This window comes from Mustelus asterias, chromosome 13 (assembly GCF_964213995.1).
Source record: "Mustelus asterias chromosome 13, sMusAst1.hap1.1, whole genome shotgun sequence".
NCBI lineage: Eukaryota > Metazoa > Chordata > Chondrichthyes > Carcharhiniformes > Triakidae > Mustelus > Mustelus asterias.
Genome location: NC_135813.1, coordinates 88,715,247 through 88,733,284, shown reverse-complemented (window position 1 = coordinate 88,733,284; position 18,038 = coordinate 88,715,247). Strand labels below are relative to the sequence as shown.

The following is an 18,038-nucleotide window of genomic DNA, read 5'->3' as shown; positions in this document are numbered from 1 at the left end:
CCAGATGTCTGGCTTGGAAAGTGGAAAAAAGTGCACTTCCCAAATGAGGACGACTTGGGTGTGCATGGGCTGATATCTGAAAATTGAAGAGTGAGATTTCCAGGCAGTACCAGTTACCAGGAAAAGCACAAAGCCTATGTGACAATTTGTGCTCCCCTCATTTAGGGTTGTTCTATACAGTTATGCCCTCCTTGCCCAACTGCTGCTTCACTTGGGGAAATTTGTGCTGTATAGGAATGCTTGAACTTGATTAAATGGAGATTAGGAATCCCTAGGCACAGATTAAGTTGATAACCTGCTGCTTTTGCCTAAAGTACACAGATACAATGTGAGTGGCAAAAGATTCCTGGTGTAGCGCAAATAAAAATCACTATTGAACATAATTGTTAACTTGCAAAGTTGGACATGTGCAAGATTGAGATGCTGTTAATTCTGTTCTTTAGGCAGCTTTAAAGCCAAATGGTGTTTTAATAAATGTATACACAAAGGAGCAAAGTTGAACTTGGGATTCAATGTTCATTTTGTTTCAGTCAAGTCTCTTCCCTATGATTGTTCCACAGAACATTTCACAACCATCAGTCTGGACATGATTCTTGCAATTGCAACTGATTTTTTTTTTAGGTCAAGTAGTGGAGTCTTGCTCCTTATTGAAAAAAAAAAGAGTCCAAATCAAGGTGGTGGTTCATACACCTTTACTTAGCAGACAGCCACACTAGAAAACCATGCTGTAGAATGGAGACACTAGATAAACTTGGGAGTACTGCACTTCTCCAAAATAGATGGACAGTGAGCATTAATGCCAAAGGATTGCACAGATTCAGTGTCGATGGGTGTCAGAGCAGCGAACAGGGACACTAATCCAGCTCAAAGCATTTTAGGTCAGCACAAAAACCATGTTCTGCCTTTTTGGCTTGGAGAAAGGGAAGAGTATGGGGAAATCTATTAACTGGACACATCTATCCAAAATTCTCCATGATTAGTACAGCTGCTACTCAGCCTCGCTTCCATGCAGAGTTTATCAGCACTTGCCCAAGTGCTTTATAGGCAGGAATTATTTCCAATGTAGTCAATATGAAAGTGGCAGTCCAAGTCTCAAATAGCAATGCAACAACCAAACATATTCCTGATCGAGGGAAGTACTGGCCAGGACATCATTTAGTGCCACAGATCAGTCAACCCAAATAAGCAGACAGGGCCTATATTTCATTTTATTGAAAGATAGTGCTTGCAACAGTGCAGTAGCCTAGATACATCATTGGAGTTGGAATGTACATTACTCAAATGCTGCAACTTAGCCACTGATAACTGTTGCAATGAACACTTAAGGGGAGTGGAAGAAATCAAAATCACAAGGAGCCAAAATATATGGCTTTAAAAAAAACTTACTACAGCAACCTACCTGTGCAGAAATTCCAATTAGGAGCAGCCACTTCTGCTGAAGGTCTGTCCTGTAGTTAATGATCTGACAGCCTGCCAAGCTTGCATGTCTGTCAAACATCTTCTGTGGTTGAGAGTCACCTTCCATGCTCCAATGAAATACTGCAGTCTCAGTTACTAGGGCAACAGTATTCAAAGAGATCCATTTCCAGAATGTCACTTCTTCAACCATATTATGTGCTTTCACTTTGCTCTTCATTTCAATGTTAAATATCTGTAAGGTTTTTCCAGCTAATACGAGAGAAAAAAATTAGACCATTTGGACAAGGTTTTCCATTCACTGTATGAAGTATGTTCACATTACAAATACCACATGTGGTTGAGTTCTTGGGGTCAGTGTTGGAGTGTAGTGTGCAAGTTTGAACCCTTAGAGGCAGCAATGTAATTGCATTAGTCCAAGCACCATATCCCTTGGCCATTGGTAACCTGATCTGTGTAGACAGCAATGACAATTTTGTTTTCAAACTGCATATATGGTTTGCAGTGCAAGGAGTCAGCATGAATACACACCTCAAACAATACAAAAAATGCAAGTGCAGTCCTAAGCTACTTCTGCAAAGTAGGAATTTATTCATGAAAGATTTTGAACTAGTTAAGGAACACAGCTGAAGACCAACAGCTACACATGTTTCTTCTCCTCCAGCACCTCATTTCATGTGTCGTCATATTTACACAATGATTTGAAGATTTTCAAATAACCCAAAAGGAACTGCACCACATTAGCAAAGCTACAGTAACAGACACTGGTAGATCTAAAGTCTGATAGTCTAGACTATAAAACACCATTCAATCTCAGGTCTACATTGCATAACTGCATCATGTTTGCTTCATACAGTTGGTCATTTTAAATTGCAGAAATCTGCCAGTCTACCGATTACAAATTGCTTCTGATTGAAGACTGAGGACTAGCAGCTCCGTAAAGAAATTGATGTACTTAGAACCAGGCCATTTCATGCTGCACCACAGTTTTGTACGTTAGCTAAAGCATCTCTTTTGAATTTCTGTTTAGAAGTCAAGGAATGATGGTTACTTTTTAAACCAGCAGTTAGGTCAACAGCAGACATGGGGTAGCTGTAGGTCACCTGGACTTGGGGATTAATTTTGGGGGGGGGGGGGGGGGGGGGGGGGAGAAAGGGGAGAAAGTGGAGATGTGCATTCTCCTTCTGTGTTTGCCCGATCAACTGCAATTTTAAATAATTCAGCTGTCAGCAGAACATATACAACAGCAGAGTCACCAATCTGATCAAAAAACTGCATGCCAATAAATCCTACACAACCTTTTACAATACAACATCTGAGCAACAGTACACAGTGAAATGTTGTTGTTAATTCAGGCAAACTCCACTTCTGGATACTACTAAATGAGCCACTCCAGAAGAGAAACGCAAGCTTTTTTGCAAAGGCTCATCTTCACAACTCAACAAAGGAAGACTAGAGCAGAAAGCACAGCACATGCATAGATTAACAGGTCATTTCAGACAGCAAACCACAACCATCAAAACATTGCAAATTATTGATGAATAAATTTTTGACACACCCATAATTCATGTTACAAGTACTTCATTTGGCCAAACCACGAAGCATTTTAAACAAATATAAAGTGGTTTGTCATTTACTGTACATGTTGGCTTGGGTGAAGCTGTTTGCCAAGGAAAGCTTCTAGTCCCACTGAAGTAGAAAACAACCATTTATACTGCAAGACAACAACTGCAGCATCCTGTCACTGGCACGAGTTTGATCACATCAGCAATATTGTCAGTGCAACCCAGACAAGATTCAGCTAAGCTAGCAATAAGTTCAGGGAATTTTAAACTTCCAAGCACGCCAAAAAGCCACATTCACGTTGTGATCTTCTCTGCTGGTTCAAGATTTAATTAGTCCAGGTCCAGCCCTCCAACATGGATTCTGGATTTGGGGAACACTCTTCAAAATGCTGTTTTAGCAGCACAAGCATCTCTTAAGTCTTTCCATACCAAAAACAAACTTGGTAAGCAGTAGTCACTTCATTAGTAAATCAAGTGTTGCTAAAATCAGGTTACTTGAGTGCATGTTCACATAGCCTTAGCATTGCTGATATTTGCTGTTTAATTCTGGCCTTTAGGCCCTCAAAATGAGATCACTCCACCAATGGCTATGCCTTCACTTGGCAAGGCCCCAAGCTCCAAATTCCCTCCCCATGCACACCTCTTCCCTCCTTTCACCTTTAGCCAAGTCATGGGTCATCTGCAATTTGGTATTAAATTCTTTGACCACATTCCTGCAAAGTGCCTTGGGATATTTAGTACATTTAAAGGCACCATTTAATAGATGATTTATCAGCAGCTTTGTATTAATAAAATTGCAGACCAAATGCTATTATTCTGGTTCAATTGTTTAAACGTGTAATTCTGCAAGTGATTTAGCTGCTAGTTTGTAATCTAATCAGCACAACAGCATGAAAATGGAAAATGATCTGGCATTAGAGAACTATCTATTTTAGTACCATTACTGTCAGACTTGCACCTCACTGTCAGCACTCACTAAATCTATTAGCCCCAACACTAGGTGGATCTTGCCACATTTGTAAACACTGGTGCTATAACATTACACTTAATGAATTCAGAAAAGGAGTGAAACTGCTTCCATCACCCTGCATGGTGAAATTCTCAACTAGCACAAAATGGCTGTATGCAGATGCTGACTCCAGCAACTGTGTACCACTGTTAAATTAGATGGTCACAAATTTAAGAGGAAAAGAAAACAGTTGGATTTAAGTTATGAAAATAAAAACTAACATTTGAATAGTGTAACCTGACCACAAGCCAAAAGCTAGCAGGAATCTTTTGACTAATAGAAACAGGCCAGCAGGAACATGGGCCAAATGGCCACCTGGTGCTGTAATGATTCTAAAGGTGGCAAGCACTGTGGGCAACATGATGGCAGAGGTTAGCACTGCTGCCTCAGTGCCAGGGACCCAGATTGGATTCCCAGCTTGGGTCACTGTCTGTGCACATTCTCCCTGTGTCTGCATGAGTTTGCTCCAGTTTCCTCCCACAGTCCAAAGATGTGCATGTTAAGTGGATTAGATGTGCTAAATTGTCCCTTAGTGTACCTGAACAGGCACCAGAGTGTGGTGACTAGGGGATTTTCAGCAACCTTACTGCAGTGAGGACGTAGGCTTACTTATGACAAAAATGAAACGTTTATACTGTGGTCTTGGTCAGAACCCCATCTTATATAGGAACTAGGGGCATGAATAGACCACTCACCCCTTAATTCTGCTCCACCATTCAATATCATGATCTGATTGTAACTTCAACCCTGCCTACCCCTGATAACCCTTCACCTTTATTAGCCAAGAATGAGATCTACCTTAAAAATATTCAAAGACTAAGACAGTGGAAACAGTTCCAAAGACTCATGACCCTCAAAAAAATTCTCCATGTCTTAAATGAATAACTCTATTTTTACCCCTGGTTCTAGATTCTCTGACAAGAGGAAACATCCTCCCCACATCCTGTCAATACCTCAGGATCCTCAGATGTTTCAACCAAGTTGCCTCAAACTCTGGTGGATACAAAGTCTAACCTCTCCAAAGACAACCTGGCATATTGGTCTAGAAAGCCTTCTGAAACAGCTTACATCTTCCCTTAAAAAGAGACCAATATTGCATACAGTATTTTACTTCCAGATAAGACCTCACCAATGCCCTGTACAACTGAGGCATAATCAATAATATTCTATTAGATTTCCTAATACTTGCTGTACGAGTATACTAGCCTTGATTTGTGCACTAGGACACCCAGATCCCTCTGCAATCTCACTGTTTAGATACTAAGCTTTATTCTCGCCAAAATGGACAAATTTGCATTTGCCCACATTATACTCCATTTTTCAGATCTTTGCTCACCTCATTGGCCCATGTCCTTTTGTAGTCTCAAGTCCCCATATAATTTACTTTCCTACCCACCTTTGTCATGAGCAACCATACCATCAGTCCCTCCATCCAAGTCAATTATATCAATTGCAAAATGTTGAGGCCCCAGCATTGACCCCAACACTACTCATCACCTCCTGCCAACTAGAAGACTTATACCAACTGTTTCCTGTTGGCCAATCTTCAATTCATGCCAGTTACCCTTACAGCATGAACTGTAAGAGCTTTTATTTTACACAACTGCTGATATGGCACCTTATCAAATGTCTTCTGGAAATCCAAATGATACATCCTTTATCCACAGCATGTGACTCCTTAAAAAAAACTACAATAAAGTGATTTAAACATCTTTTCCCCTTTCACAAAGCTATTTTGACTCTGCCCAATTGCCTTGAATAAGTGCCCCATCTTTAATGAGGGTTTCTAACATTTGCCCATAAAAGATATTAGGCTAACTGGTCTTAGTCTCCTTTTTGACCAAGAGTTACATTTGCTACCTTCCAATCTAACGGAAGATTGGAAAATTAAAACAAAGCATCAACTTTTACATTAGTCACTTCTTTCAAGACCTTAGGGTGAAGTCCATCCAGACCAGGGGATTTATCAGCCCACAGACCCAATTTGCTCAATGCCATTTCCCTGGGCTCCTCCCTCCCACTTTGATTTACAGCTATATCAGAGATGTTGTTTGTGCCCTCTAGTGAATACAGATGTAAAATACCAGTTTAATTCATCTGCCATAGCCCTACTTTTCATTTGTCCTATAGCATGTGCGTCTGGGCAATTAATGTTTTTCTCATTTAAATATCTATAGAAATTCTTCACTGTCCACCTTTATATTACTGGCTCTCTCCTTATCAGTCTTTGAACATTGAGAGAGTTATGAATATTACTATTTAAAATCACTAGGTGCAAGAGGATAGAGTTGTCAGATCAGATTTCACCACTATCCCTCTTTCAAATCCAATAGTTTATGTTCAACATCTGATCAAAAGGCTTAAAAAATTAACAGTTGCACATTCATTGTTAAAATGGTCTAGGTACCAGAAGTGTAGTCAAGGGAGAAAAAGGTACTAATTCTATTCAATTTAAACAAGTGATCACCAAGTAGACAAATGCAGTGTGGGTATTAGTCAATTAGCCAAACATTAAGACTACCCGATTCCAATTAGTAAAGCCTAAAACATCTTGGAAGTGACAAGGTTTGTGTGTTAGACTCCCCTGCCAACAATCTGGTTAGAAACAGATATTATTCATAGCAAGTTATTAAACAAAGTGCAAACATTAAATTGATGTGGTTTGCTCATAATGAAAAGACCCACTTACTACAGAGACGGAACTACCACAGAACACAGAAAGAACTCACCATCTGAATGGAGACAAGAATGCAGGAAGGAAAGTATATAATCAGTAACAAAGTAGTGTGCAAGAAGCAATAATTCTGCTTATGCCATTAAAAGTTACTAATTTGTGGCTAGCAAGGCTGTGCCACTTCAACAAGGTTGTTGTATTCGGAGACATACCTTTCAGAGCAATCACTTTACTTGCTGGGTTCATGATAACACTGTCAGCAGATATTGGACGCCGAATTGGGTTTGTTGGGTCATTCAGGTCTATCACCACCACTTGCGCTTGTTCTCCCACCTTCTCCCTGATGCAAATGAACTTGTCCGATTCCATGGTAAGGGTACTGAACCCAATGTTGGCAGGATTCACCCCTTGGTTTTGAAGCTGAAGAGGAGAAAAAAAAGAGAATTGAATCCATGTTAAATGGAAAAGTTACAATCTAGTATGCAAGCTGTGTTTCCAGTTATTTAAAAGTTAGAATGAATTCATGTTTTAAAATGCCATCCATGTGGTGACTGGAGTCATCATTTGGTCCAGAACTGGAATTAGGCAACTAGGTAAACCAGGATGTTTAGTACTGAAAATGCAAGCTGGTAATTCAAACAAAGCTATTGAAACCAGAACTAGAGATTTTTTTGCTAAGACATCTTACATGAGCACACGACTGCAGAAATACAGTTCAAAGCAGCCAGATCATTTTTTTGCAAGCCATTTAACTGCAGTCTCTACTCCCATACTTCCTTCCCTTACAAGCCAACAGTTCCTGTGGTCAGATTAATATCTTTATTACAGTCATACTTTTATTAAAAAAGTTTCAGATTTCTGGTTCTTTCACTAACACATCCAAACAAGAAATTGTGCAAGCTACTGACCAGAATTGACTATTTGAATGCAACCATTTTCCTATAGATAACCAATATCTGCTAAAAAACCACAGAACCTTATTCTTAAAGCCCAATGTAGAATCATCTATGCCTAGGTTTAAACATTGCTAATTTACCAAATCACAACCAGGACATCCCAAATTAAGTTGGATCTGCCTAGAAAAGTTCACTGTCACTCCTGAAAAAGTTGAGAATTTTCTCAAAATACACAAGGTCTAGTATATAGAATCACAAAAGCAGTTCAGAACTTAACATTTTAGTATGCAAGACAAACTGTCCCCTTGGGTCAATAGTTATACTTTCCTTGAGGAATTGACAGCTTTATAACATTGAAACAACTTCTAGTAATTCCAATAAACCTGCTTAAACAGTTTCTATATTGCCAACATCTTTCCAAGCTGAGGTAGCTTTGAAACAGTAAGCAGTACCAGTCTGGCTAATAAATTTGAAAAGGGACACTGAATTAGTATCAGTCATGCTGCAGATAAAGTGCAGTATAATTGCAGAAGTATTTGCTTAATAGGACAATTGTGGTAGTCAGTATGGCACATTTGCTAGAGAAGTATCCTCAACAGTACCATCCTTCCCAAGTGCATTTAAAAATAGCTTCTTGATCTCCAAATGGACTGCACACAAGGCCTCCATGCCGCTTCTGGTCAAAATGTTTTTCTTGGTTCAGCATTCATTAAATTAGGGCTGCACTGTACTGATGGGAGTAGTATCAAATATCAAAACTAAAATGAAAATCCTATGATACTATTCAAAGAAAGAAACTATCTGCTACAAAGAAAACAAGTGAATGAAACCAGATAACCAAGGCACTGGAAACAAAGGCAAACCCAGCCCTGTCAAAGACCAGTACAGCACAGGAACAGGCCCTTCAGCTCAAAGCTTCCAACAGTTCACCTTATCTATGCCCCTCAGCCTCTGTCTTTCCAGGAAGAATAATTCCAGTTTATTTAATCTCATCACCAATACCCTCCATACCAGGTAACATCTTGGTAAACTTTCTGTACTCCCTCCAAAGCCACCATGTCCTTCTGGTAGCATGGTGACAGAATTGAACACTATTCCAAATGTGGGCTGACCAACATTTCATAACTAACAATTTGCCAGCTCTTCTACTCGATGCCTCAGCTGATGAAGGCAAGCATATTATGCTTTCTTCACCACCTGTGCTGTCACTCAAGGATCTGCATTCCCAGATGTGTCTAACCCTGCAAAGTTCTTCTTACTAACACCTGGGGACTTGTCAAAAATTGGGAGAGCTGCCTCAGATTAGTCAAGCAACAGCCTGACATATCTTACACAATGTCAGAGACACCACCATACCTGGGAATGCTCTACAGACCCAGTAGAGGTGACAGTCATACAGGCAGGAGAGAGTTGGCCTCGGAGTCCTCAATATTGAGTCTGGACCCCATGAAGTCTCATGGCACCAGGTTAAACCTATGCCAACCCCTCAGCTATAAACTAGTACTCCATTTTGAAAACCAATTGGGAGGAAGTACTGAAGGTAGCAAGGGAACGGAATGACTCTGGAGGACATCCATCAACAGTGGCTCAGTAATACAACCACTAGCTGGCTAGGTCTTAAGATAGCTGCTAGACTGGGACTGACAGTGTCAGGTGATGAGGTAACCAAGGAAAAACACTTGGCCTCATCCTCACTAACCTGCCTGCCAGATGCATCTGTCCAGTGATACTACCACAGTCCCATCTTCACAAGGAGGATACCCTCCATTGTGTTGTGTGGCACTACCAGTGCGCTAAATGGGATGGACTTTGAACACCACAAGACTGGGCATCCATGAGGTACTGAACCATCAGCAACAGAACTGTATTCAACCACAATCTGTAACCTCATGGCCCAGCATCTCATCACCACCAGTTCAAAGAAGAGTGCAGGAGAGCATGCAAGGAGCAACACCAGGCATACCTAAAATGTGTCAACCTGAAGTTACAACAGGACTAACAGCACAAGCAGAGCTAAGCAATTCACAACAATCAGATCAAATCCAAGTGCTGCCAGATCCAGCCATGCACAATTAAACTCACTGGAGGAGACAGCTCCACAAATATTCCCATTGATGGGACCAGCACAGCAGTGCAAATGACAAGGTCGAAGCATTTGCAACAATCTTCAGCCAGAAGATTGAGATTCGCCTCAGCTTCTGCCAGAGGCCCCAGTTTGATTCATTATACAAAGAAATAGCCAATGGCACTGAATACTGCAGAGGCTGTGGGTCCTGACAATATTGGTTCAGACATGCATGAGTGCTGAGCTCCAGAGGGGAGTTGAGAGCAACTGTTCTTGGCATTAAGGCAGAATTTGACTAAGTATGGCATTCCTCCACCATTTGGGGTCACACCTAGCACAAAATTGGTTGTATTGGTTAGTGGTCAAACATCTCAGCTTAGGACATCACTGCAGGAGTTCCTCAGGATAGTGCCCAAGGTTCAACCATCTTCAGCTGCTTCAATTACCTTCCATCATAATGTTGCAAGTGGGAAGGTTTGCAGAATACTGTACAATGCTCAGTTTATGTCCAAATGCAGCAAGGGGCCTGGACAATATAAAGGCTGACTAAAATGGCAAGTAACATTTGTGCCATACAACTGTCAGGCATTAATCATCTCCAACAAAAAGGATAACCATTGCATCTTGACATTTAATAGCATTTACCACCAAATTCCCCACTAACCAGCCATATAAAAACTAGCTACAGAGGCAAGTCAGAGGCTAGGAATTCTCAGCAAGTAACACCTCCCGACTCCCCAAAGCCTGTCCACCATCTGCAAAGCACAAGTGTGAGATGGAATACTCTCCACTTGCCTGGATGAGTAGAGCTCCAACACTCCAGAATCAAAATCCTACAGTGCAGGATGGGGCCATTTGGCCCATTAAGTCTGCACTGACTACAATCCCACCCAGGTCCTAACCTCCATAGCCTCTCATTTACTTCGTCAGTCCTGACACCAAGGGGCAATTTACCATGGCCAATCCACCTGGCACTGGTTGTAAACCTAGTGCTTCTCCTGTACAATGTAACCCATCTTTGGATGGTGAGGAAACCTGAGCATCCAGGGGAAATCCATGCAGACATGGGGAGAATGTGCAAACTCCACTTGACACCATCCAGGACAAAGCAGCCCACTTGATTGCAACCCTTTCCAAACATTTGATCCTCCACCAGAGGCACTGGCAGTGGCGAGTACCATCTGCAAGATGCACAGCAGGAACCCAAGGTTTTTTAAGCAGCACTTTCCAAACTCATGACCACTACTGTCTAGGAGATGATCAGATGCGTGGGAACATCACTGCCTGGAGGTTCCCCTCCATGTCACTCACTTTTCTGACTTTGACATGTATAACCACTCAATTGCTGGTTAAAAAATCCTGGAACTTCCTCCCCAACAGCACTGTGGGTGTGGCTACACCTTGGGGGCAGCAGTTCAAGGTAGCTGCCATTTTCTCAAGGGCAATAAATGCTGGAGTAGCCAGTGACACTCATCCTGTATGTAAATTAAAGAAAACCCTGGTCAGAATTTCTCCTGCAATCAGATTGTCATTTTAGGGAGAGATCTTGAAGTGCAAAGTGACCCATTCTTCTGCAAGATTACACGAGTAAAGTGACATGTCTAGCACCATCACAGTGGGGTTAATGTGCTGAATAAAATGGAACTATTTGTATCTGGTTAAGATTAATGATTGCAAAAACAGTTGACCCCATTTTCAATCTCTACAAAGTTATACCCACATGGGTGAATGAATATTGTGGCCTTGCTCGCCACTGGACATGAACCTAGTGCTTTCCAATACAATGTAACAGAGTAAACTGTGTTCACATGTTAATGTTCCTTCCACTAATATAGCTTTGCCATTGGAGCTTCAGTTAGCCTGCTTGTTGTAGGTTATGGAATAGTTGTGACAATACACTTACTGTATCAGTCTACTGAAAAATCAGTAGTTTCCCCATTTCTAGTTGGAGAAAACTAAGAAGTTTGTTTTATGGATTGCAAGCACAGGAAAGTCTAATGGGTTGGCAGTGCACAATAGCAAAAGAACAGGCTTGCATATTTCATGATGTCAGGATATGCCAAAGCACATTTACAGGCAATGAAGTACTTTGATTGAAATTAGTGAATACAGCAGCCAAAATTTGAACACAGCAAGTCCCACAAACAGCATTTGTGGTAATGTTGTGACAATGACCAGATTAGGTTTCTGATTTATTTTAGAGATATTAGACAAGACATTTGCTTATAGACAACTCCCCTGCTCTTCAAAATAGTAAGAAGCCTCACAACACCAGGTTAAAAGTCCAGCAGGTTTATTACTAGGCTTTTGCTACCAAATAAACCTGTTGGACTTTAACCTGGTGTTGTGAGACTTCTTACTATGTTTATCCCAGTCCAACGCTGCATCTCCACTTCAAAATAGTGCCCTAGAATCCTTTATATCCACCAAGTGCCCAGAAGGGGCCTCAGTTTATCATTTGAAAGACAGTATTTCCTGACAGTGCAGCACCTCTTCAGTCCTGCTCCAGACATCTTTCTAAACTAGACTAATCTTGATTGGATGCAAGATTATAGTAACAGGCTTATGCATAAATTAGAACAAGGAAACCATGTTCAAATTGTACAGGGCTGAGTTAGCCAGCAGACAAGCATTCAAGCCTCAAGACATTGCCTTGAAGGGTCACAATGATCTGCAGTCTAAGGTCTGCTAATTTAAAACCAAGTCAAATTCAGTTTTTATAACATTCTTGGCATAATTGGGCTCCTAGTGGAACACCACTATGGCCAGACTTGCAGAACACTGGCTTCATGGATAAAATTCCTTCCATTTGCCTGTGAAATCAGCAAAACACAGCAGTCTTACTCAAAATAGAGGAAACAGTGCGCAATTACTTCAGATTAGATATGGAGTCCAAATATAGGGGTGATAATTACATGACAAGACGGAGGGTTATCGTTCTTAATGGCATATTGCAAACAGTAATTTGAGACAAATGCCATGGAAACAAAGCAGCCAGGTAAGTACATAAGGGTATAGAAGGATATGGTGTTATTAGTAGGGTGGCGCATTGAGCCATCATAGACCAGTTAACCTAAATGGTCCATTTGAGTTGTGTACTCAATGGGACAATTAGCATCTGCACTTGCAATAATTTTAAAATTCACAGGTGATTAGTAACCACTTCCAAGTAGGAATGACAAGTTGTAAACCAAACCTGAAGGCCAGCTGTTGATAAAACAAATCCACAATTCCAATAACACATCAAGTATAAACAGAAAACATTGAAAAATACTCAGGTTAAGCAGCATCTAGTTCTGACAGGCCACTGACTTAAAGGTTAACTATTTATTCTCCAGATTTTTACATTAATAGGCACAAATCTCATTTTTTAGGTAGGTGGAACAGAGCACACAAATTTAGTGAAACGCTCGATTGGACTTTATAAGCAGAAATCACACCAATTAGTACATTTCCTCTAGTCTCATCATCACATCTCACTGTTCAAAGACACCACAAGAGGCAAGCTAAACTTCTCTCTATTTTACTGTTTAAAAGCGCTGTAGTTTTTAAAAAATAGTGCACAAAGCACATGGTAGGAAAAGTGTAAAGATGTTTGCACCCTTTGAGCTAGAGAACTTTGGTCCAAATCAAGCCCAATGGATCAGCCTCTTTGCTGCCACCTATAATCAAATCCCAAATGCAAGAATATTGCTTGTTGATATCCTACTGCTGGGAAGAGATCCAGCAACTAAAGCACCACTTGACTGCAAATCCTGCAAAGACCTGCCAACGCCTTTAAGTTTCAAGTTTAGGAAATTGCCAGTTACAACAAGAATTGTTGATTTGGATCATTTTCTGCTTGCATTAAATTTATGACCAACATTCTTCAAGACCAATCTCTTAAAAGTTAGTCACAGCCAGCACTGCATAAAAGATGTTTTCATGCAAATTCTTGTCATCCTGCACTATTTCCCAGTCTTTAGGACAAATTCCAGAGTTGTTATTCAGCAAGTTCTAAAATAGATCATTCAAGTCTGCTGTTATTATGGGCAAAAGTTAGAGAGCTGAAAGAACCAGACTCAGATTCTCATGAAAATTTGAGATTCACATGCAGCCCTTAATTTATGCATTAAGGGACAAAAACAAATGTTTATTTAGCAACTGAATTATATCAGTGCAATTCAGCTCTTTCACCAAACCTGGAGACAATTATATTATGCTTACATTGGCACAATATGGCAAAGTCATGCAGAGCTTAGCCCAAATGAAAAAGGTTTATACAGCATTGTTTTCTTTATTTGTTCATGGGATCTGGACATTGCTGGCAAGGCCAGCATTTGTTGCACATTATCCTTGAACAGAGTGAATTGCTTGGCCATTTGAGGCATTTTAGTCAACCACATTGCTGTGCAGCAGATATTGGATTACTGGGATTTAGCTAATTTTGCAGAACTAATGGACACTTTACAGTCTGGCTTCACAAGGTCAAGGCTTTAGGTATACGACTGACTAAATTCACCCCTTCTATCTACCTCAGCTTTTCAGTGAGTTTCTCGGGTATTTGTCCAGTTTGAGATCCAAGCTATTACCTCAACCATCCTCCCCATGAAACAAATCATTCCCCTGGATTCATCACAACTATCTGGTCCCCTAGCTTCACATCAGCAACTGGAAATACCTCTTACCACATCCACCTAACCCAATCAAGAATGTTAAGATCTCTTGGCTTGGTTAAGTGTCAGCCTTCACCCACTGGAAAAAAATAGCTCTTTTACAAATCCTAGAATCTCACAGCACAAAGCTGCATTTAGCTCAAATTGGCATCTGGTTGACCCTTCTGCCAGCTCCCTACCAAGATCAGTCCAGTTTAAGCAACTCATACTCTTAACCCAGTTGGTGGCCACAGAACAGTTCAAGCTTCTCATTCCATTTAACTGAAGTCACTCATCCCATGGATCATCTTCCCAAAAGTGCAGTGATGCTCAGGAATAGACAATATTCTATCTGAGATCTAACCAACAGTTTAAGCAAAACTGTGCTGCTATTTATAAAAGTGAGGCTCTGTGCTGTAATCACATCACCAGCTTGTCCTGTCACCTTCAAAGTTGTGTACATGAACATTCTATGTCTGTTCTCACACTTTAAATTGTACTATTTACTTGATATTGTCTCACTTTGCAAAATGCACAGAATTTAAACACTGACCTGGTAACCCTGCCAGCTTACACCTTCCAAAACTGTTGCCCAGCACATTTCACACCTCCACTGTCCTGACTTACTGGCTCCCAATCCAGCAATATTTAAATGGTCATCCTGGTTTTAAAATTTCTCCCATGTTATCACCCCCTCCCCATCTCTATTCTGACCTTTTCACATCCAATTTTCATTCTACCATTGGTGACCCTCCCCTAGGACCCAACTTCAAATTTCCATCCCTTTGATCAGTTGGCCACAAGCGAATATTGGGATGGATCCAATTTTATTTGATAGCGCTCCTGCAAAGCAGCCTGGGATGTTTCACTACATTAAAAGACACTATACAAATGCAAGTCTGAGCTGCTACTTCCCATCCTCATTGTAATTTTAAACTTTCTATTGCAGATCAAAAGAGCACCAAGATGACTTGGTAAAACAAACCTTTAAGCTAAATAATTCTAAGATTGAAATCATTGAGTAGCTAATGGTGGTAAAGCATAAAATAATGGCAGGCTGATTAAACCGGCCCCCAAGAACACTGCAATCCTCCAATTCCTGAAAACTGTGGAGATGAGTTCCACTTTTCCAACAAACTACTATATTTAGCCACCTAGCCAACGGTTCAAATCTTTTCCCAGTGAAATAAGCTTCTTAAATGCTTCAAATTTAGTGCTTTTAAGAAATAAATTTATTATGGTGCAACTTCAACTGAGTGCATACAGGGTCAAATGCCTGTTTTACTTCAACCCAAGTTCCCAAAATGTTCACACGAGGGTCAGTTCACACATCTTGTAGAATTGGAGACAAGATCACTGCTCTATTTTTATCTATATGGTCTTGATCACCTTCTGAAGAGCATTTCTCAGCTTGTGATTCAAAGGTCCCTATCTGCTTCAAGAAAACGATCATGCCGGTACCCAAGAAAAACCAAGCAGTGTGCCTTAATGACTATTGGCTGGTGACTGACAATCATTATGAAGTGCTTCAAAAAAAGGTTAGTCATGGCACGACTCAATTCCAGCCTCCCTGGATCCACTACAGTTTGCCTACTGCCATAACAGGTCCACAGCCATTTCCCTGGCCCTGCACTCAACCCTGGAGCATCTAGATAACAAGGACAGCTATGTCAGACTCCTATTTATTGACTACAGCTCAGCCTTCAACACTTATTTCCACAAAACTCATCTCCAAACTCCAGGCCTAGGCCTCAGCACCTTGTTCTGCAGCCAAATCCTGAACTTCCTAACTCAGACCACAATCAGTAAGGATAAACAACATCATCCTCAACACCAGTGTCCCACAAGGCTGTATTCTCAGCCCCCCCACTATACTCATACACTTGACTGTGGCCAAATTACCCTCCAATTTGATTTTCAAGTTTGCTGACAACACTATTGCAGTGGGTCGGATCTCAAACAATGACGAGACAAAGTACAGAATGAGAGAATCTGGTGAATTGGTGCGGCAACAATCTCTCCCTCAATGTCAACCAAATGGAGATTGTCATTGACTTCAGGAAGCATAAAGGAGAACATGCCCCTGTCTACATCAATAGGGATGAAGTAGAAAGGGTCAAGCACTTCATGTCCTGGTCGCCCCATGCTGACTATAGTTAAGCCCATCAACACCTCTACTTTCTCAGAGACTGAATGTACATGTAGCCCAATCCATCACACAAACCAGCCTACCATCCATTCACTGTCTACAATTCCCACTGCCTCAGCAAAGCAGCCAGCATAATTAAGGACCCCATGCACCCCAGACACTTCCCCCTTCAGGAAAAAGATACAAAAGTCTGAGGTCACATACCAACTGACTCAAGAACAGCTTCTTCCCTGCTGCTGCCAAACATTTGAATGGACCTACCTTGCATTAAGTTGATCTTTCTCTACACCCTAGCTATGACTGTAACACTACATTCTGCACTCTTGTTTCCTTCTCCAAGATGATGTTTTATCTGCATTGAATGCAAGAAACAATACTTTTCACTATGTTAATACATGTGACAATAAATCAAATGGTAGCTAAAAGGCTTCACGAGATAGCTAGGTCAGAAAGCTTCAGTGAATGCCAAGGGGACAGGGCAGGAAAAATGTGAATGACTACAATATACATTTGAATAAATGCATTCTACTAATTTGTAAAATCGACAAAATCACTTCAACTTGTTTTGCTGTTTAGTTTCTTTAAGCAATGATGGTTGGTTGCCTACATCTCTAACCACCTTACACTTGCTGTTGGTTCATGTCCACTGTCACTCGGCAGATTCAAACATTGAGCCTCACTTAACCTTCAGCCAAAGGCATTTGTAAAATACTGCTCTCATTTGAGACAAAAAGATGCTCTCAACATTGGAATAGTCCCAATCAGAAAATAGGGTTGCCAATCTTCCATGGACCACAAGCATGAAGTTAAACAAAAGGTTTGAATGCCACACATTGTTGATTCTTTGAGTCTAATAAAGAACAGCTTGTCCACAGGCTGAAATCTGGCCCTCAGCTTCAAACTGCTGGTTTAGGCAAAGAGCAAGACAGATTTAAATTGCTCACAAATAAACTGTACTAGCTATGTTTCATTCACTGGACTCAATTTATTGCACACAAAACAAGACACATCGATGTCAGAATAAGTGGAATAGTCATGGGTGTGAGATCTCATGCACATCCAACATCAATGAATAATAAGGATCTCTGCTGCAAACTGTTCCCAAGCCAGATTCCATCACTTGACAGGTGAGGGAGAATCAGGTTGTTCACAATCTAGGGTGTTATTTAATAGATAGGAGGCTCTGATCACATCCATATCATTACCACCCATTTCCTCTTGAACATTGCCTGACTCCACCTCAGCTAATGCTGCCAAAACCCTTATTCACTTATTTCTCGACTTGGACCATTCCAAGCCAGCTTTCCATGTTCCACCCTTTGTAAACTGGAAGCCATTCAAATCTGTATCCTGAATTGCAGCACTGTTCAAGGCGATTTTAGATTCCAGATTTGTTTTTCAAACCCCTCCATCTAATCTCCACCAACCACACAACCCTCGCCATCCCAATTCACTATCACTGGTGGCTGTGACTTCAGCTGCTTTGCTCTGGATGCCCCTCCAACAAGATGTTCCTTGGAACCCATCTCTTAAGGGGAATGGTAGCATAGTGGCAATGTTACTGGACTAATAACCCATTAGATAGGAATTTAAATCCCGCCATAGCAGCTGGGAGATTACTAAAATCAGT

The 18,038-nt window shown here is 40.9% G+C and overlaps 1 protein-coding gene across 4 annotated transcripts in view; it reads right to left on the bottom strand.

Moving 5' to 3' along the window:
• cltcl1 (clathrin, heavy chain-like 1) overlaps positions 1 to 18,038 on the bottom strand; it is a 62,306-nt gene that overhangs the window by 36,746 nt on the left and 7,522 nt on the right. For 3 of the 4 annotated variants that reach the window (XR_013499393.1, XM_078227241.1, XM_078227242.1), the window contains exons 2-3: positions 6,877 to 7,084; positions 1,400 to 1,668 (exon numbers count right to left, since the gene is read on the bottom strand). Coding sequence is in view for 3 of the 4 variants with exons in the window: in XM_078227241.1 (XP_078083367.1) it covers positions 1,400 to 1,668; positions 6,877 to 7,084 (477 nt within the window). In the remaining variant the exon portion in view is untranslated. Of the gene's footprint in view, positions 1 to 1,399; positions 1,669 to 6,679; positions 6,700 to 6,876; positions 7,085 to 18,038 lie in introns of those variants that run through there. The other variant, XM_078227243.1, reaches the window with a different exon arrangement.